At 38.1% G+C, this 16414-nt stretch overlaps 7 protein-coding genes across 7 annotated transcripts; 3 read left to right on the plus strand and 4 right to left on the minus strand.

The window, feature by feature from the left end:
• The first annotated feature begins 60 nt into the window (after positions 1-60).
• Positions 61-3525, plus strand: BDF20DRAFT_846885 (coatomer WD associated region-domain-containing protein). The gene is made up of 7 exons (XM_053079776.1): positions 61-182; positions 443-463; positions 535-651; positions 743-779; positions 850-1079; positions 1189-2944; positions 3019-3525. The coding sequence occupies exons 1-7, from the start codon at positions 180-182 to the stop codon at positions 3441-3443; spliced, it is 2589 nt and encodes an 862-aa protein (XP_052941128.1). The 5' UTR covers positions 61-179; the 3' UTR covers positions 3444-3525.
• On the minus strand, positions 3526-6631 carry BDF20DRAFT_846887 (uncharacterized protein). Its single transcript, XM_053079777.1, has 2 exons — positions 4480-6631; positions 3526-4402 (listed from the first exon to the last, which is right to left on the minus strand). The coding sequence occupies exons 1-2, from the start codon at positions 6493-6495 to the stop codon at positions 3860-3862; spliced, it is 2559 nt and encodes an 852-aa protein (XP_052941129.1). The 5' UTR covers positions 6496-6631; the 3' UTR covers positions 3526-3859.
• A 351-nt stretch (positions 6632-6982) lies between these two features.
• Positions 6983-8641, minus strand: BDF20DRAFT_846891 (putative RNA methyltransferase). Its single transcript, XM_053079778.1, has 2 exons — positions 7412-8641; positions 6983-7336 (listed from the first exon to the last, which is right to left on the minus strand). The coding sequence occupies exons 1-2, from the start codon at positions 8234-8236 to the stop codon at positions 7271-7273; spliced, it is 891 nt and encodes a 296-aa protein (XP_052941130.1). The 5' UTR covers positions 8237-8641; the 3' UTR covers positions 6983-7270.
• A 488-nt stretch (positions 8642-9129) lies between these two features.
• Positions 9130-10155, plus strand: BDF20DRAFT_846898 (uncharacterized protein). The gene has a single exon (XM_053079779.1). It carries the CDS (start codon positions 9209-9211, stop codon positions 10127-10129), a length of 921 nt encoding a protein of 306 aa, XP_052941131.1. The 5' UTR covers positions 9130-9208; the 3' UTR covers positions 10130-10155.
• Positions 10156-11615, plus strand: BDF20DRAFT_846903 (P-loop containing nucleoside triphosphate hydrolase protein). The gene is made up of 4 exons (XM_053079780.1): positions 10156-10488; positions 10570-10662; positions 10739-10869; positions 10945-11615. The coding sequence occupies exons 1-4, from the start codon at positions 10234-10236 to the stop codon at positions 11303-11305; spliced, it is 840 nt and encodes a 279-aa protein (XP_052941132.1). The 5' UTR covers positions 10156-10233; the 3' UTR covers positions 11306-11615.
• BDF20DRAFT_904288 (MBOAT, membrane-bound O-acyltransferase family-domain-containing protein) lies at positions 11307-13344 on the minus strand (the record flags this gene model as incomplete). Its single annotated transcript, XM_053083007.1, has 4 exons — positions 11307-11564; positions 11679-12988; positions 13052-13126; positions 13197-13344. The coding sequence occupies 4 exons, from the start codon at positions 13342-13344 to the stop codon at positions 11307-11309; spliced, it is 1791 nt and encodes a 596-aa protein (XP_052941133.1).
• Positions 13345-13952: 608 nt separating this feature from the next.
• Positions 13953-16269, minus strand: BDF20DRAFT_811774 (T-complex protein 11-domain-containing protein; the record flags this gene model as incomplete). Its single annotated transcript, XM_053076723.1, has 2 exons — positions 13953-15119; positions 15199-16269. The coding sequence occupies 2 exons, from the start codon at positions 16267-16269 to the stop codon at positions 13953-13955; spliced, it is 2238 nt and encodes a 745-aa protein (XP_052941134.1).
• Between the last annotated feature and the right edge of the window lie 145 nt (positions 16270-16414).

Consider the following 16414-nt stretch of genomic DNA (forward strand, 5'->3'; position numbering starts at 1 on the left):
CATTGGGTTTTAAAAATATTGTATTCTGTTTAAACGTATTTCGTCCTTTACAAGCTTTCAATTTCCGTCTGTTTACCGTTTTAGTAGAAAGCGACTTTGTGTAAACTTCCTCGATTGCTTTCTTTATTTCCGTTAAGCTTCTTCCATTTTGTTGCATCAAGACACGACTTCAATAAAAAATGGTAACATTCTCTCTTCATTGCCGTCGAATTGTTCAAGTGCCAGTAAAGTGTCAAAGCTATTAAAGGCTTCTTCACGAGGTGCTCAGCATAATAAGGGCAAGTTTAAGAACTCCATCTCGAAATAGCCTAGAAAATTGATCAGCTTCTTCACTATCTTACTGTCACTTGGATGACTCATACACGTGTATTAGAAATATTCGTTTGTTTTCGAATAAAGCTCTAATCTCAATTTATTTTTGTATGCCGTCCAATCTACAAAGGGTATGCGCATAGACATTAAGGCAAGTAAACCCCAACGTCATCTACTTTCTTTTGGATGACTTTTTGACTGATATTATCTCGGCAATTATAGCGTAAATTATTGTCACGTTCTGAGCGTGTCAAGTGCGTCGACTTACATCCAACTGAACCTTGGTTGCTGACCAGTTTATACAGTGGCATCGTTCAAATTTACAACTATGAAACACAGGTACAGAACCAAATGCCCAACATAAATTTCGATTTTGCAACGAAAAACAACCGCTATTTCTCATTTGTTATACTCAATAAAACTATAATAGGCTCTAGTTAAAACGATTGAAGTGTCAGAAACACCAGGTTTGGAACTAATTTTCATAGGCTTTCAATATAGAGATTCAAAAATAGCTGACAGCTTTTCATCTATTAGTTCGTGCCGCAAAATTCGTTGCTCGTAAGAATTGGATCGTCACTGGAGCTGACGATTCGCAAATCCGTGTCTTTAACTACAATACACTCGAGAAAGTAACACAATTCGAGGCTCACCCTGACTATATTCGCTGCATTGCAATTCATCCAACACAACCACTTGTCTTGTCTGGTTCAGATGACATGACCATTCGTTTGTGGGATTGGGAAAAGGGTTGGAAATGTGCTCAGGTAATCATATGTACTAATAGAAGCATTAGTACTAAATGTATTACTCTTCTTTAGCAGCTCTTTAGCTTACATCTATATTATCATCTTGCAAAACACTTTTATACTATAGGTTTTTGAAGGCCATGCTCACTTTGTTATGCATTTGACGTTTAATCCTAAAGATTCCAATACTTTTGCCTCAGCTGGTCTTGATGGTATGATCAAGGTGTGGTCTCTCGGCTCTAATGTTCCCAATTTCACTCTAGAAGGACATGAAAAAGGTGTCAATTACGTTGATTACTATCAAGGTGGCGATAAGCCTTACCTTATTTCCTGCGCTGACGATAATCTTGTGAAAATCTGGGATTACCAAAACAAAAACTGCGTGCAAACTCTTGAAGGCCATAATCAAAATGTCAACTTTGCCGCCTTCCACCCTAATTTACCCATCATCTTGTCCGGTTCTGAAGATGGTACCGTTCGTATTTGGAACTCTGACACCTACCGTCTTGAAAACACATTAAATTATGGTTTGGAACGCTCCTGGTGCATGGCTGCTCAAAAGAACGGTAATAATGTTGCATTGGGTTATGATGAGGGTGCAGTTGTCATTAAACTTGGTAGAGAAGAACCCGCTGTCTCTATGGATCTTTCAGGCAAAATCATTTGGGCCAAACATACTGAAATCCAAACAGCTAATATCAAGACGGGCATTGACGACAACGTAAAGGATGGTGAACGTTTAGCCTTGCCTATCAAAGATTTGGGTAGCTGTGAAATATATCCTCAAACTTTGCAACATTCGCCCAACGGTCGTTTTGTTGTTGTTTGCGGTGATGGTGAATATATTATTTATACTGCTTTAGCTTGGAGAAATAAGAGTTTTGGTAATGGTCTTGATTTCGTTTGGGCTGATGATTCTAATGTTTATGCCGTTCGTGAATCCTCCACACGAGTTAAAGTATTCAAAAATTTCAAGGAAAGAGCTGGCATGCTTCCCAAGCTAAATTACACCGCTGAAGGTATTTATGGTGGTGCGTTACTTGGTGTCCGTGGTAATGGATTTTTGAATTTCTACGATTGGGAAACTGGAGATGTTGTTCGCCGTATTGACGTTGACTCTCGAGATGTCTATTGGTCTGATGGTGGTGATTTGATTGCCATTGTCTGCGAAGATTCGTACTACATCCTACGATACAACGCCCAGGCTTATGCCCAATTCATCGAAAATGGCGGTAATCCTGGTGAAGAGGGTGTTGAAGACGCTTTTGAATTTATCACTGAAGTTGCTGACAGCGTCAAGACTGGTACTTGGGCTGGCGATTGCTTCATCTACTCCAACAATTCTAACCGTATGAACTATCTTGTCGGTACAGAAACTTACACCATCAGTCATTTTGATAAACCCATGTATCTCTTGGGATACTCACCTAGAGATAACAGAATCTACATGGCAGACAGAGACGTTAACATTTACAGTTATGGGTTGTCACTCACCGTCATTCAATATCAAACCGCTATTCTACGTGGCGATATGGATGCGGCTGCTAGCCTGCTTGATTCTATTCCTCAGGATCAGCGCGGACGAGTTGCTCGTTTCCTTGAATCTCAAGATTTGAAAGAATTAGCTCTTGAAGTAACAACCGATATTGATCAAAAGTTTGACTTGGCTATTCAACTCGGTAAATTAGATATTGCTTCTGATATCGCTCATGAAGTTGATTCTGAGCCCAAATGGAGAACGCTGGGTGATGTAGCTATGTCATCTTGGAAATTCAGTTTGGCCGAAGAATGCTTAAAGAAGGCTAAAGATCTTAGCGGTCTACTACTATTCTATACAGCTAACGGCAACCGCGCCGGTATTCGACAGATTGCTGATACAGCTCGTAAGTATTATAGCGTATGCCACAAACGAAAAATGACCAGCTGCACCTTTAACATTTCTCCTGCCTTCTTTTAGTTGAACAAGGCAAAAACAATATTGCTTTCACCTGTCTATTCGAACTAGGGGCTATAGAAGAAATGATCGACTTATTAATCAAAACAGATCGTATTCCCGAAGCAGCAATGTTAGCAAGAACATACGCCCCCAATGAAATTTCAAAAATTGTTGGATTATGGAAGTCTGGACTTGAAAGCAAAGGACGTAAAAAGACAGCTGAGAGTCTAGCAGATCCAAAGGAATATCCCAACTTATTCCCAGAGCTTCAAAGTCTAAGCGACGTTTCACAGAATAATAGCACAGCGGATTTGATCGATGTAAACAATGATGAGGAAGAGAAACCAAAGAGCCCCAAAGAAGTAGAACAAAAAGATACAGAAGACGTAGTAGATGTAGCAACTGAAGAACAAGAAGAAACCAAAGAAGACGAAAAATCAGATTAAAAAACCAACAAATCATTTGCTGCTAATAGCGTATATCACAAATAGTACTTCATTATATACAAATAAAACGTGCATTTTTCTTTCTTTGTTTAATGAAGCACTCTTTTTATTTTCCATCAATTATGAGTAATAGCAGGTAACAGAAAGGGAGGGTATTTTACAAAAAAAGAACGTTGGAGTATAAAAGCAGTGTATAATACAACACCAACATTGCCAAAAAGAAGCATAGCTGCATGAGTATGAAGAAATTGGATTACTATAATACGACTACTGTTACTTTTCAAGAATACCTTGTTTCTGCCAGAGAAAAAGGAATTGGAATATAGTATTAAGATGATATAGTGATATTATTGGATATAGTGCCTTCTAAGGGATGATAATGCTGGTAATATTGGCTGCCGTCGTTTGTTGATCGTTTACTGAAGAATGGATGCTAGAACTTCATCATTCGCTGCTTCATAAATATCATTAAAGATATCGTTGTTGTCATTCACACGTAGATCTTGCTCGTCTCCACCATTCTTTTTGTAAATCCATTCAAAACACAAAACTAAAGACTTCAATCCTAGTAAATAGCCGTTATCTGGTCCTTTATTTCTCGGTGGATACGTGAAATCTTCATTATGATAGCGAACATCGTCAGATGTCACGCAATTGGCAAAATCAATAATGCGGACATCTATTTTCTTGGTCTTGCTGTTGGGATCGTGTATTATGGCTGAGGATTCTCCATCATAAATCATTAACAAACTCGATGAATAAAATCGATAATCATCCATAGCTTTTACAATTCTCGCCAATCTACGAAGTTTTCGAATGATAACGGGTATATGCTGAATCTGACAGCCTTTTCCATTGTTCAAGTAAGCCTCTAATGCTTCTACAAAAGTTCTGGGTGTTAATGTTCGTCCAAAGTACTTGTCCTGGAATATGAACTCGTTGGAGTTGTTATCATATACCTTGAAGGATGAAAAAGCAGTAAATAGTGAGGCAACGAAAAAGGATGCTTTTTTTTTTCTTTTCTTTTCTTTCGTACCTGCATTCCACAAACACGGACACCCAAGACTTTACTGGTTGATTTTTCACATTTGATAGTTTGGCTTCTCATTTTTTCTCGAGACGCAAAAACACCATACTGTCTTGTTCCCATTTTCAGGTCAAGGACACAGGGGTACTTGACACCATCTGTTAAATCTTCAATCAAAATGTACTTTTGTATCTCTTGAGGCTCGTCTGATGACTGTTGCTGCTGCTGTTGTTGTTGTTGCTTTCTACTGTTACTTCTCATTTTTTGCAAATTACGATTGAATATTTGCAATGACCAAGGGTTATCCGGTGTTTGTTGCTGTCGTTGTTGTTGTTGCTGATTGATTGAATTACTTTCGGCCGAATCGTAATCATTATCAGCCTTATCTTGTTGTTGCTGACTATGCAAAAATGACGAATCGATTTGTAACAAAGGGGGACTAGGTGGATTCTTTGGCTGGTTTTTTATCAATGGGCAGTGGTTGGTTTTACCAATGTCAAAGTCATCCATAGTAAAGATCTGGTCATCTGTGTCGTTCTCAGCATCAGCATCTCCTGTATCATTTCTAACTAAACTCCTTCGTTTCATCATCTTCTTTTTATGCTTTGATAACTCTGGAATCGAGATAGTGGAGCCTGACATGGACGGTTTTCTAGGTTTAATCGTCATATGATCAATGGAGTCTGCTAAGAACTGAGTACTACTTGTTGTGGGCGGTACGGGTGCTATATCGATGGCGCTGCCACCACTGACACTATTGCTACTGCTGTTGATGCTATTCATGCTATGACTATCATCATCATCTTCACTCCCACTTCCACCAACAAACTTAGAGGTTGCTCCTGAGCAGAATGAAGTCATTTCGCTCATGAGAGGCATAGAACGACCTCCTTCAGCTATTAAATTTTCATCCGTCCATAATTTACGATCCTTATCAACACTGTTGATTATTACTGGGAATCCATTTGAAAAGCTATGTGGTAAATTAAGTTCACTACTAGCGACTTTTACTCCATTTCTAGTGTCAAGATTTGTGTTACCACTAAAGCCAATATCTGTACCACTACTGCTTGTAAGTGCAGCAGGAGCAGCAGAAGCAGGAGCAGTATTAGGATTATTCTCTGTATTCAAAAATAAGTTATCGTCTGTGGGGTGTTCATCATTATTCCAACAGTTGGGTGAGTTCAACTCTGTAAGGCTGAGGGTACTAACAGCACTTGAGCGTCGATTTTTACGTCTCCAATCTTCTGCTTGCATTAATCTTTCTTTCAACGCTTTGGGTGAGAACACTTCTCTTAACACCTGTTCTTGAAATTTCTTTAAGCGAATTCGACCATTTTTCTTTTCATTAATATCGCTGTGGAGTGATCTACTTCTAGAAACTTTGGCGGATATGCTGCTATTCACTGGCGGCGATCCCGAATAACGCCGTGGTGGATCATAGTCTTTCTCGTTACTATGAGAATGCTGATAGTTATAATGTTGTTGATGTTGATGATGATGACGGGTGTGACCTGAATGATGGTTATACTTCTTCTGATAAGCTAAGCATGCGCGCCAATCACGTAGCAATTGCTTATTTTTCTCAAAAAGAACCTCTGGAACCGGTGGGTCGACGGGATTTTCGGCTGTACGATAAGTTACATTCAAAACACCCATATATTGAGACGTAAAAGGTAACAGTTCATGATGATGAGTATCGATATGTTCATAAAATTGTTGCTCTCTAACCGATACTGGTTTGCATATGGCTCGCTTAGAAAATCTGAAAAACGACGCGTGACCACCGACTTGATTCTGGAAAGGTAATAAAGGCAAAGAAGTGGTTATTTTGGTCGGATCAAAATAATAGTGCTGGTGCTGGTTTTGATGTTGCTCTTGATAGGCGTGATTGTCTGTGGTTGCATAATCATCACTTTCTGAGCTGGTCTCAAACTGTTGATCTAAAATGTCCCATTCAGTTTCTGTGTCTTCATAATCGTACCCTTCCTCGACATCAGAAATTTGACACTCATTAGATTGCATAGTCCAAAACAAAGAATTTTTATTCGACAAATTTAATAGTGTGTTTATATTAAAATTTAGGTCTGGTTAGTATTCAGGAATAATTGAAACAATAAGGAGACTGGTTATTTTCTCTTGAGAAAAAGTGAAAGAACAGGAGAGAAGAAAGACAAAAAAAGGACATTCTCATTTTCTAGTGAGTTTTTTTATTTCCCTTTTTTTTTTTGTCTGGTTCTCCAACAGGAAAATGTATTGCTTTAACAGACGTTGATTGGCTGAAGGACAACTCACAAAAAACGAAAAAAACTCAGCATGGACGTCTTTCTGATAATTGTTATTCGCTTAAACATTTTCACTAAGTTCGCAGAAAAAGGACATTATTGCATAATGCACGTGCTTACAAAACGAACTGTCAAAAGTTACAAAATTGCTTTACAATTTGCTTTAAACTTGCCATTCGCCTCATTTTTATTCGTTATTAGAATAATAAGGCGGGGGGAGGGGGCGAGCCTTCTATTCGAATGGAAATGGTGATCTGCTGAGGGCTATCTACTATTTTAGGATAAACCGAAACATCGTGCTCCCAGCGTTCAGGCCACCCAACTCGACTTTTGTTCGGCATTTATTTATTTGAGGAAAGGAAAATCATTCAAACGACTTCCTCTTCGTACACATATCAAAGCAAAAACAAATATTATGCCTCTTGTTCAAAAAGAAAAAACGATCTGTATTTATACAATATACTTCAAAACTTATGATACTATTTACAAACGTCGAACAAGGAAAAGAATTGTATTTAGGTGTTCTTTCCTTTGTTCTTAATGATTGGCTTTAAAACCGACATGACCATTGTCATGGATTCCTAGAAGCAAAAAAAAAAATAGAACAAGTTATCAGTCACTCCGTTGGTATTTGAGAAGAAGTAAACACGTTTTACCTCTAAACGAACAGTTCTTGTACCACTTTTGGCGTTAGGATTAATGAACAAATCAAACAGCTCAGCTGCTTCGTCCCTGCCAGCTTTCAGATCTTCATCTGCTTCGATAGCTTCCTGCAGTCCACCCATAGGTCCTCCAAAAGCAACCAACATATGACTGAAAGGTTTCACTTTTTTCTCTACTTGACAAGTATACATATCCTGACTATCCTTGCCGTCATCGCTGACACCTATACTATAGTCGTATCCGTCCTTGTACGGACACTCTGTCATCACTCGCGAAAACGAAGAAGCTAAACGAATTGAATATCCCCAATAAAGACCTTTTTTCTCTTTAGGTACTTTGGGACTCACTACCTTTGCAGGTAATGGTTTTTGCCCCTTGTGAGTATCAATAGCTGCTATGGGTTCATTCAATTCAACTGTGACTCGAACACCGGGCTGAATGGCTTTACCCACAATACGGGCTCTTCTATATAAGCCCACGTCCACGAGCGTGGAATCCTCAGCGGCCGCAGTATTCTTGTTCATTTTATCTAATGTGACACCTTCACGATAGACGGTAATTTCTTCTTTGGTGGGATGATGAGGTACTTCAAGTGGTGGTAAAAGACCTGCAAATTTCAAATCAGGACTGATGGGAACAAGTTGCTTACGTAGATAGGGTGGGGTTTCCATATATTGAAATAAGCGGGCAAGGAATAGATTAGGATTAATGATGTTCCCTGAGAATTGTCTCTTTTTGTTGTCTTCGTATATAATCACTTCGTCGATAGAAAAGAGAACAAGCACACGGGCTAGTTGACCAGCGAGAATGGTTTTCATTTCTTGAGTTGGAGCGCTGTCTAGTATACTACTGGGAACAGCGACACTGACAGTGTAAGTACGTGGTTGACATTGTAAATTAGGATAGGTACTATATCCTTTTGACGATGGATCGTTTTGCGAATGGTTGTTGTTGTTGTTGTTGTTAATGGGGCGTTTGGAAGGGCGTTCCTTACCATAATCAGGACCAGAAAGCTCTTTATTCTCGTATGTACGTTTTTTACGCTAACAATTTGATTTGTCTTTTGATAAGTAAAACATGCACAAAACGTGTTCAAACATGGTAAGACAGTTGATTTTCTAACTCACAGATCTATAAAAATCAGTCATTTAACAAGTGTTGATCAGCAATTAAAAAAAAATTGGGATTGTTCCTTTTGCAGGCTGTTTCAAAAAAGTCAAAGAAAAGGCTTAGAGCGGAGCCTTTTATAAAATGAGAACCTCAATCGAACGTTTATGCAGGCTATACTACAGCAACTTAGCACAGACAGACACCGTAACATAGTTCTTCCTTTGAATGTTGAAAATCTCAAAAGGAACAAATACTTCTGAATGATACGCCACTTATATCTCCAAAGTACACCAAAATGTTATTCCATCTTGAAAAAAATCGCTATGCTTGTTTGTCCTAAACTCATTTATCTTGTCCATTATTTGAGTCATGCATTCATGTAAGGCATGGATTTGAAAAAACTTCAGGATAAAAACTGGTATGATCTATAAATTGACTTTCCAAGGTCAGGAGAGGAATAGCTGTCGTTCAAGCCATTCAGTAAGTTTGTGTGTTGATAAAAACAACCTGTGGTTGCCCCGCACTTTTTGACCTGTTGTGACTTTTTATAAATTTCACACCAAAGTTCATCATTTTCGCCAGGGCCAATTTCTTTCTGTTCTCCAGCTTTTTTTTCCAATTTGGCATCACCTACATTATTCTTTCCTTCTGATATTTGTCCATAGTGAATTTTTACCATAATGTTAAGATCTGCAAACCAAGGCTTAGTGAGAAATAGTATCAAACTAAGAAATACTTCCTGGAATGCATTTGAATCTGCCAAGAACTTCTATTCAACTAAAGCTGACTCAGAAGAGGAAGATAGAAAGATACCAACACTTTCAGCACGTTTAGGAGCTGGCAGAGGCAAGCTATTGGATAGCAACAGCGATGACCCATTTGCATCTTTTTTAGCAGCAGCACAAAAACATAAACGAAATAATAATCAACGTAATGGAAACTTTACTCCACGTAATAATAATCAGCGTAACGGAAGCTTCATTCCACGTAACAATAACAATAACACAAGACGATTTAACAATAAGAACGAGCCCAAGGAAGGCCAGTTTGATGATGCAGTTGATGTAAAGGCAGAAGGAGAGCAGAGACAATCCAGACGCCCTCAGCAACGTCAGCAGCAAAATAATAGACGACCAATGAATAGTGCTAACGACAATAGATACAAAAACAACAACAACAATAATAATAATAATAATAATAAGTTGAGAGCCAAGGGTGGCAACAACAATAGACAGACACCCTTTTCAAAGAGGCAACCTCAAGAAATACGACAAATAAAAGAAACAGAATTTGACGATGCAGATGATATTGATTGGTCATTACTTGATACCACTCCTCTAGCTAACATCACAGCTGCCACAACCATGGTAGATAAACCAGAAGCAGAAACGCCAACCGAAAAGGTTCCGGTAAAGGACATCGATTACGTAAAATACTATGAGATCGGCTCAGGCCTGAAATGGTCCAAACAGGTGAAAGCCGAAAATATTAACCAACTTATCAGTAGTAATGCAACGTTAGATTATGATCAAAAGACTGCTTTCTTATCGACTGTTGCCAAAATGACCAATGGAGAGATTATAAAAGCAGCAGCCAAATAAAAATTGAGATCCTTTTAACCCCTGAATAAAAAAAAAGAAAGAAATCAGCATAGAAAAAAAAAACCCGCTTTTGTAGTAAATGCTTAGTTTACTTTCTCTTTATCATGATATTTTCTATGCTCTTATCGGTCAATAAACAATGCCATAGACGTTTCTTCTATTCAACTGCTTATTGTGGATTGGCTCGAAAAATTGCTAGATCCACGGCAGTACCTTCACGTCAACTGACACAATGGCCAGAGCCATTGCCTTTAACTCCAGAACAGATCGATGAAGCTAATCTCTTGTTTGCCCGCCCTGTTCAGTTTATTAAAAGCATCGCTCATATAGATCAAGCGCCTGAGTCCAATCAACCTGAAGTTAGTTAAACACAACATCTGTACCATCTGAATGAATTTATTCAATAAAACCAACATAAGTCTGGGGATTTATTCCTATAGGTAGCTTTTGTAGGTCGAAGTAACGTAGGTAAATCCACGTTGATCAATAGTTTGACAAAGAATAATAGACTTGTGAAAACATCAAGTAAACCGGTAACAAAAGCAGAGAGCTGGCAAGCGTAATTATCTTGATAAGTAGAAAGGCTTGTTATTGACGGATGTATATTAGGGTCATACCAAATTGCTGAATTTTTTTGAAATTGGAGGTCAAGTTACATTAGTGGACATGCCAGGATACGGTTTCAAATCCAAAGATGAATGGGGAAATTTAGTGGTTGATTATCTGACTCAACGACAGCAGTAAGTCTGTTTGGAATACTCGACTGCAAATGCCTTGCTCAACTCATTTATCTGCCTTTCTCTCTGTCTTTTCAGCTTGAAAAGGTTGTTTGTACTGATAGATCCGACAGCAGGACTGAAGGAAACGGACATGAATTTTATAAAGTATTTGGACAGTGTACCTTTATCATACCAAATTATATTGACGAAACGCGATCGATTAGCAGAACCTGCTTTTCAAGCATCCAAAGCAAAAATAGAAGATTATTTATTGAACGAAAATGCTATTTGTTGCTTTCCAGAATTATTGTCGTGCGGTAAAATGAAGAAAGACCAAGAATATAATGCTCTATTAGAAGCAGAGTCAACGAAAATCAAGCATGCTATTGTGCAAGCGACTCATATTAAGGTTAAACCAAGGTCGACAACCACAACGAGGACTTCACCAAAAAAATGAATTACATTGTCCATTTAGGATCGCCTCTTCTTTTCTCTGATTGCCTAATCTCGAACATGACTTGTACAGCAATATAAAGGCAGGCAATGGTGAGAAATAGGAAAATAAGGCCGTCTAACGAACCGATAATCTCTAACCACATATATTTAATACCATCCAAACCAAGACAGAAGCCGACCAAATTTGCAGTCATCATCAGTAAAACATTGAGCGCACCGCATAAACCACAGACAAAGCGATAGTACCAAGTATGGCCAAACTGCATATTGTAAAGTTTTTTGTAAATAAAAATAGATCGTTGTAATAGTTTTTTTTTTTTTTTTTTTTTTTTTTTTTTTTTTTTTTTTTTTTCTTCTCAAGTGTATTGTAATACCTTTTTGTACGTAAAGACCTTGGATCCGACAATTTCAGGTACCAGGAATAAACATATCAACCATCCCCAAGCTAGCAATTTCAATTCTATATCATGCCAAATTGCGACAAATGTAAATACTATCCAACTGTTCCATATTAAATTCTTCGATCCTCCTAATGGCACATAGATATATCGTATAATCCAGCGATTGAAACTGCGGTGCCAACTCTTCCAAAAACGTTGTGCTGAGAAGTTGTTACTCATGCAACGAATCATGTTCTCCTCAGTCCAGATACCATCAAATAAAGCCCATAAACGAAAGAAGCGCCACATTATCAAAAGCTTTAGCCATATAATAACAAGGTTAAAATAACCAATCATACTGATTTCAAAAGGTGTGTAATGAATGCTTGTCACCGCAGAACTTGTAGATGCTGAAAGAATATCTGATTTCGAGATAGCCACTACATACAAATAGTGTAGCATAACTTCCATAAGTAATAAAGCGAATAAGAATCGAATGAAGTAAAGTAAAATATATTTAGAGCTGATTTTGCTGCCCTGAATCTGTCTGCTGTTGGGTATAATGTAAAACACTTGGCTTATAAAGTCGTTGTAAGTAATGATGGGTCCACAAAGATAAAGAGGTATATAAAATATGTACATAATATAATTGCTGTAATTGTAATCGCTGGGTAAGCAAGATGTTGTGATTCGTTCTTTATCCGTTGGAAAGGATGTGGTGTGTGTGTGTGGCTGCTGCTGCTGATCTGAGGAAACCTTACGCGACCAGAAATAATCCATATTGAACGAGATTAGTCGCAACATTGTGAAATTGAAGAAAACATGCCACCGAGGCAATAGGCCGCTATAATAACTGTTAGAATCTAATATAGCTAGTTTCTTATGAATACTTTCAAATGAATAGCCGTTGTAATACTCGTTCAAAAATAAAACCATGATGTTAAATGCCCAGCTCAGAGCAGGATTCCAACACCGTTTCTGTTTGGTTATAGAATTGATACAGTAACTGATTGAAACAATCAGCCATATTTTGATGCAATGAATACCATGTAGTACAATCAGTGATACAACAGAGCTGATCAAATAAAAGTATCGCTTTTTCCTTTGGCCCACATCTGCTGTTTTTTCCGATACTATATGTTCAAAGAGACGACTCAAAATGATATAGACAATGGCGAATGACGATAATAGAGGGAACTGCTGACGGAAACTGGCATATTGTAGATCACTGTTATCAATCTTTCGTTCAAATATCCATCCATCTGACAACAAATGATTGTATTGATTGTAATTGGGATGATTCGCTACAACAATTCCATTCAGTATATTGGTATAAGCATGTTGTTTTACAAAGCTTCAAGCCTTACCTTGGCTAATTTCATTTCCAGTATAAAACATGTAAGGTATTACCACAGCCATACACATGTAGTAAAAGTAAAATTCTGTACCATTAGAATGTTTTCCGTCAGCTACATAATTTAGTGAACTCTGTACGAAAGCTTGTTTACAAACCTTTGGTTCGCCATCGTGAAGTTTGTGTGTCGTTAATATTACTATGCGACTCTTCATCATCGAAAACTTGCTTTTGCTGCTTTTCTTCAACATCACTTGTGTTCAAAGGTAAATATTTCTTCAACTCATATCTCTCGATTATTGGCATTTCGACATGCAAAAAGAAAAGAAAAAGAAAAGAGAAAACACAGAAAACGGAAGGAAAACAGGAACACGCATGTTCGCAAGTTGGACAACAGGAGGCGATCAAAAAATCAAAGTTAGGACAAAGGAATAAGGTACGAGCAAAGTGTAACCTTGAATAAATCAATCTGAGTTCTGAAGTGCTTATCCAATAACATTTCCAAGCAACTGATTGAAGTAGGAAATACTAAATCATCCTATTGACAGCTTTGGTTGGCTATAGTGATTTGAGTCCTTGAATCAGATGCCCTTTTCGGTAAAATTGACAAACACTTCAAATGCGTGATAAATTGTGTGAATTATTCTCTAGCAGATTGTAGTTTGTCGAAAGACTCCCACATTTACACTCGTTTCGTTATACATGTACTTAGCATCAATAACAAGGCTTGATGGAGGACTAATAATGAGACTTCCCGTAGAAGTATCTTGTTATGGTCATAAATTTATTGATGAATTAATGGATAAAGGATATGCTCAAATGAAAATTAATCGAATGCTCTGTAAAAATTATGAGATGAGATACGGTCATAGGTAAGATTAAACAAGGCTTACGAGGTAGCAATAATTGAATAGTTACTGCTGCTGTGGTTCATGAGTCCCCAGCTTATCATTTACTGCCTTTACGATAAGTTGATTATACCAAGTAGCATACACTTTTCTGTTATGGTTTACCAATCTTTGAATGTTTAATGCAGTAGCTTGTAGTTGACTTTGTACATATTGTAGTCCAAAGCTTTCTAGTGTTGCTGATGTAACAAATTTACGACTCTGGATTGTGCTTTTTATTATCTTCACCACACGATCTAATACCAAAGTAAAGACCTTGTCTTTATAATTCAGAGTTTTATCCACCACATTTTTCAGTAATTCTCGTTGCTCCGATTTTACATGCGCTACTCGTATAAGTTCAGCTGATAGGTGTTCAATAGATGAATTATTCTCCAGCATTGTAAAGAGACGAGATGCGAGCTCGAACATGCTATTGTCATCAATATTTGAGCCAAAAGACTTGGCAATTATTACTAAAGCGCCTCCAATAGTAATGGCTTGTATTTCATTTTGGAAGTATGCTAATCTTGAAACGTCCAGAGCCAAGGTTTCAGGCACGTTGTCCTTTGCAATCAAAATGGGTTGACATAACAGTGATAAGAACGCATCTTCCAAAATTGCATCATGTGAAGGCTTGTTGCTTCGTTCAATATTATCGGGATTACGTTTAGCTGCTTCCTGACATAATTTATCAACAGACTTGGTCAGCCATGTTTCAGTTCTGCCTAACGGTGTTAATGATGATGACGACGATGATGCTGATGATGATGATGATGATGTTGACGAGTGCTGTTGTTCTAGCCATGCTGCAAAACTTTCCCTTTCGTAATCAACAGCAATAGACAGAAGATGTGGACGTAACAAGTGCAGTTTATAGTTGGCATGATCTAACGTCATCTTCTCTAATAGCGATAATATCGTTTGCAACTGCTTTAACAAAAGGGTAATTCTACCTTTCTTATCGTTATTATGAGGACTAGTCAAAGTCCTCAAGCTGCGTGCTTCATTTATTTCATCATCCCGAACTGGAGCGCACATCCATGCCATCAAGCCAAGAATATGATCGATCACGGATTGTATGTCGAACTGCTCTGGATGCTGCTTGAGCTGTTGCTCAATTAACAATATGTCAATAGATTCTTGAATATTGTTATAAAGCGATGATTCAGGATTCGACAAAACCAGTAAACGCTTCAAAAGAAAAAAACAAAAAACAAACTCTTATTACCGCCGTCAACCTTACATAAAGCTAGCGATTTAATGTACTTACGTTCTTGATATCAGAAAATAATGGAGGGATTACTGCATGTGCCTGTCCGTTCTGTATATCTTCTGCCATTTTGTCAAAGAAAGCCTTCTGGGCAATGGTCTTCACTTTATTTTCAAATGCTGAAGTTAGCTTTTCAATTTTGAAATCAGGGTCCATAATTAATTCGTGAGCTAACTGAGCGTTGGCAAGTCCGTCCCTAACGACATTCTCTGCTGAAGAAATATACTGATCCAATAATAAACTCATATATTCTCTGCCAGTAGCATGATGATATTCCTGCTGTTGCTGATTTGTAAAGTACTCCTGTTCGAAATCCGGCGATCTAGGTGTATTGAGTTCTTTTTGCTTCTTCCTACCAGTCGATGTTGAGCTAAGCGCTGCTTCCAATGCTCGCTGTAATTGTTCCAATCCCTCTTTTCCCGCAAACCGTTCTATCTGTTTCTTTCGTGTCTTTAAGTTCTCATCCAATGTTTCGATTGTTGCCATTTGTTCTTCAGAGGCAAGCATGGTTTGACGCAAAGTAGATTCTTGCACATAATCCTTGATCATAATCTGAACAAATTCAGAGTAATCTTTCGATTTCCATAGATCAAAAACTGAAATATACTCATTATAGGCGTTGACAAAGGCAAGTCTAGCTGCTGTTGCACCTGGATGACCGTGAGCTTTCAACCATACTTCGAACAATCGTAGCATTTCTTTGGCTGATTCATATACTCTTTTTTCTTCGGGTTTATTGATGTCACCCAATGCTGCTTCTGGGCACATGAGTATCACGTATGACATTAGCAACTTTTTCGCACGGAATCTACTATTTTCGTCCGTTATTTTAAGGGCGGTATTCAATACTTTCGTCGTTACAACAATAACCTTGGCTTCCCTAAGAAGCCCTTGCAAATGATCAAAATCGGGCCATGTATCAGCGGGTGCAGAACAAGAAGGTAGACCTAACTCTCGAAAAGCTTTTAGGATGATAGACCAATTGGATGGCTTTTTCTTCGCTTTTATGTTTGGTGATCCAGCCTCTGCCGCTACTGCTGCTGCTGCTGCTGCGGAAATGGGGGTTGTCATGGATGACTTCTTATTTTTAAACGCTGTCATCATCATAGCTGAGCAAGCACCTGAAGTATTTGTTACCTTCATCAATTCTGTGATTAATTTGGGTGGCGGTACAGATATGGGAGGGAGACGGGATGAAAAAGCAGAAGAAGCAGAG

Source organism: Mycotypha africana, assembly GCF_025528875.1.
Source record: "Mycotypha africana strain NRRL 2978 chromosome Unknown BDF20scaffold_1, whole genome shotgun sequence".
Lineage (NCBI taxonomy): Eukaryota > Fungi > Mucoromycota > Mucoromycetes > Mucorales > Mycotyphaceae > Mycotypha > Mycotypha africana.

What these genes read in the sequence shown, in the direction of transcription:
- BDF20DRAFT_846885 (XM_053079776.1), top strand. An exon ending in TGAAGTGTCAGAAACACCAG is followed by an intron (nt 780 to 849) that starts GTTTGGAACTAA and finishes TTCATCTATTAG; the next exon opens with TTCGTGCCGCAAAATTCGTT. An exon ending in AGGGTTGGAAATGTGCTCAG is followed by an intron (nt 1,080 to 1,188) that starts GTAATCATATGT and finishes TTTATACTATAG; the next exon opens with GTTTTTGAAGGCCATGCTCA.
- BDF20DRAFT_846887 (XM_053079777.1), bottom strand. Translation starts at nt 6,495, where the DNA reads ATGCAATCTAATGAGTGTCAAATTTCTGATGTCGAGGAAGGGTACGAT. An exon ending in TCCGTGTTTGTGGAATGCAG is followed by an intron (nt 4,403 to 4,479) that starts GTACGAAAGAAA and finishes TCATCCTTCAAG; the next exon opens with GTATATGATAACAACTCCAA.
- BDF20DRAFT_846891 (XM_053079778.1), bottom strand. Translation starts at nt 8,236, where the DNA reads ATGAAAACCATTCTCGCTGGTCAACTAGCCCGTGTGCTTGTTCTCTTT. An exon ending in CAAGAACTGTTCGTTTAGAG is followed by an intron (nt 7,337 to 7,411) that starts GTAAAACGTGTT and finishes TTTTGCTTCTAG; the next exon opens with GAATCCATGACAATGGTCAT.
- BDF20DRAFT_846898 (XM_053079779.1), top strand. Translation starts at nt 9,209, where the DNA reads ATGTTAAGATCTGCAAACCAAGGCTTAGTGAGAAATAGTATCAAACTA.
- BDF20DRAFT_846903 (XM_053079780.1), top strand. Translation starts at nt 10,234, where the DNA reads ATGATATTTTCTATGCTCTTATCGGTCAATAAACAATGCCATAGACGT. An exon ending in CTGAGTCCAATCAACCTGAA is followed by an intron (nt 10,489 to 10,569) that starts GTTAGTTAAACA and finishes TTATTCCTATAG; the next exon opens with GTAGCTTTTGTAGGTCGAAG. An exon ending in TATCTGACTCAACGACAGCA is followed by an intron (nt 10,870 to 10,944) that starts GTAAGTCTGTTT and finishes CTGTCTTTTCAG; the next exon opens with CTTGAAAAGGTTGTTTGTAC.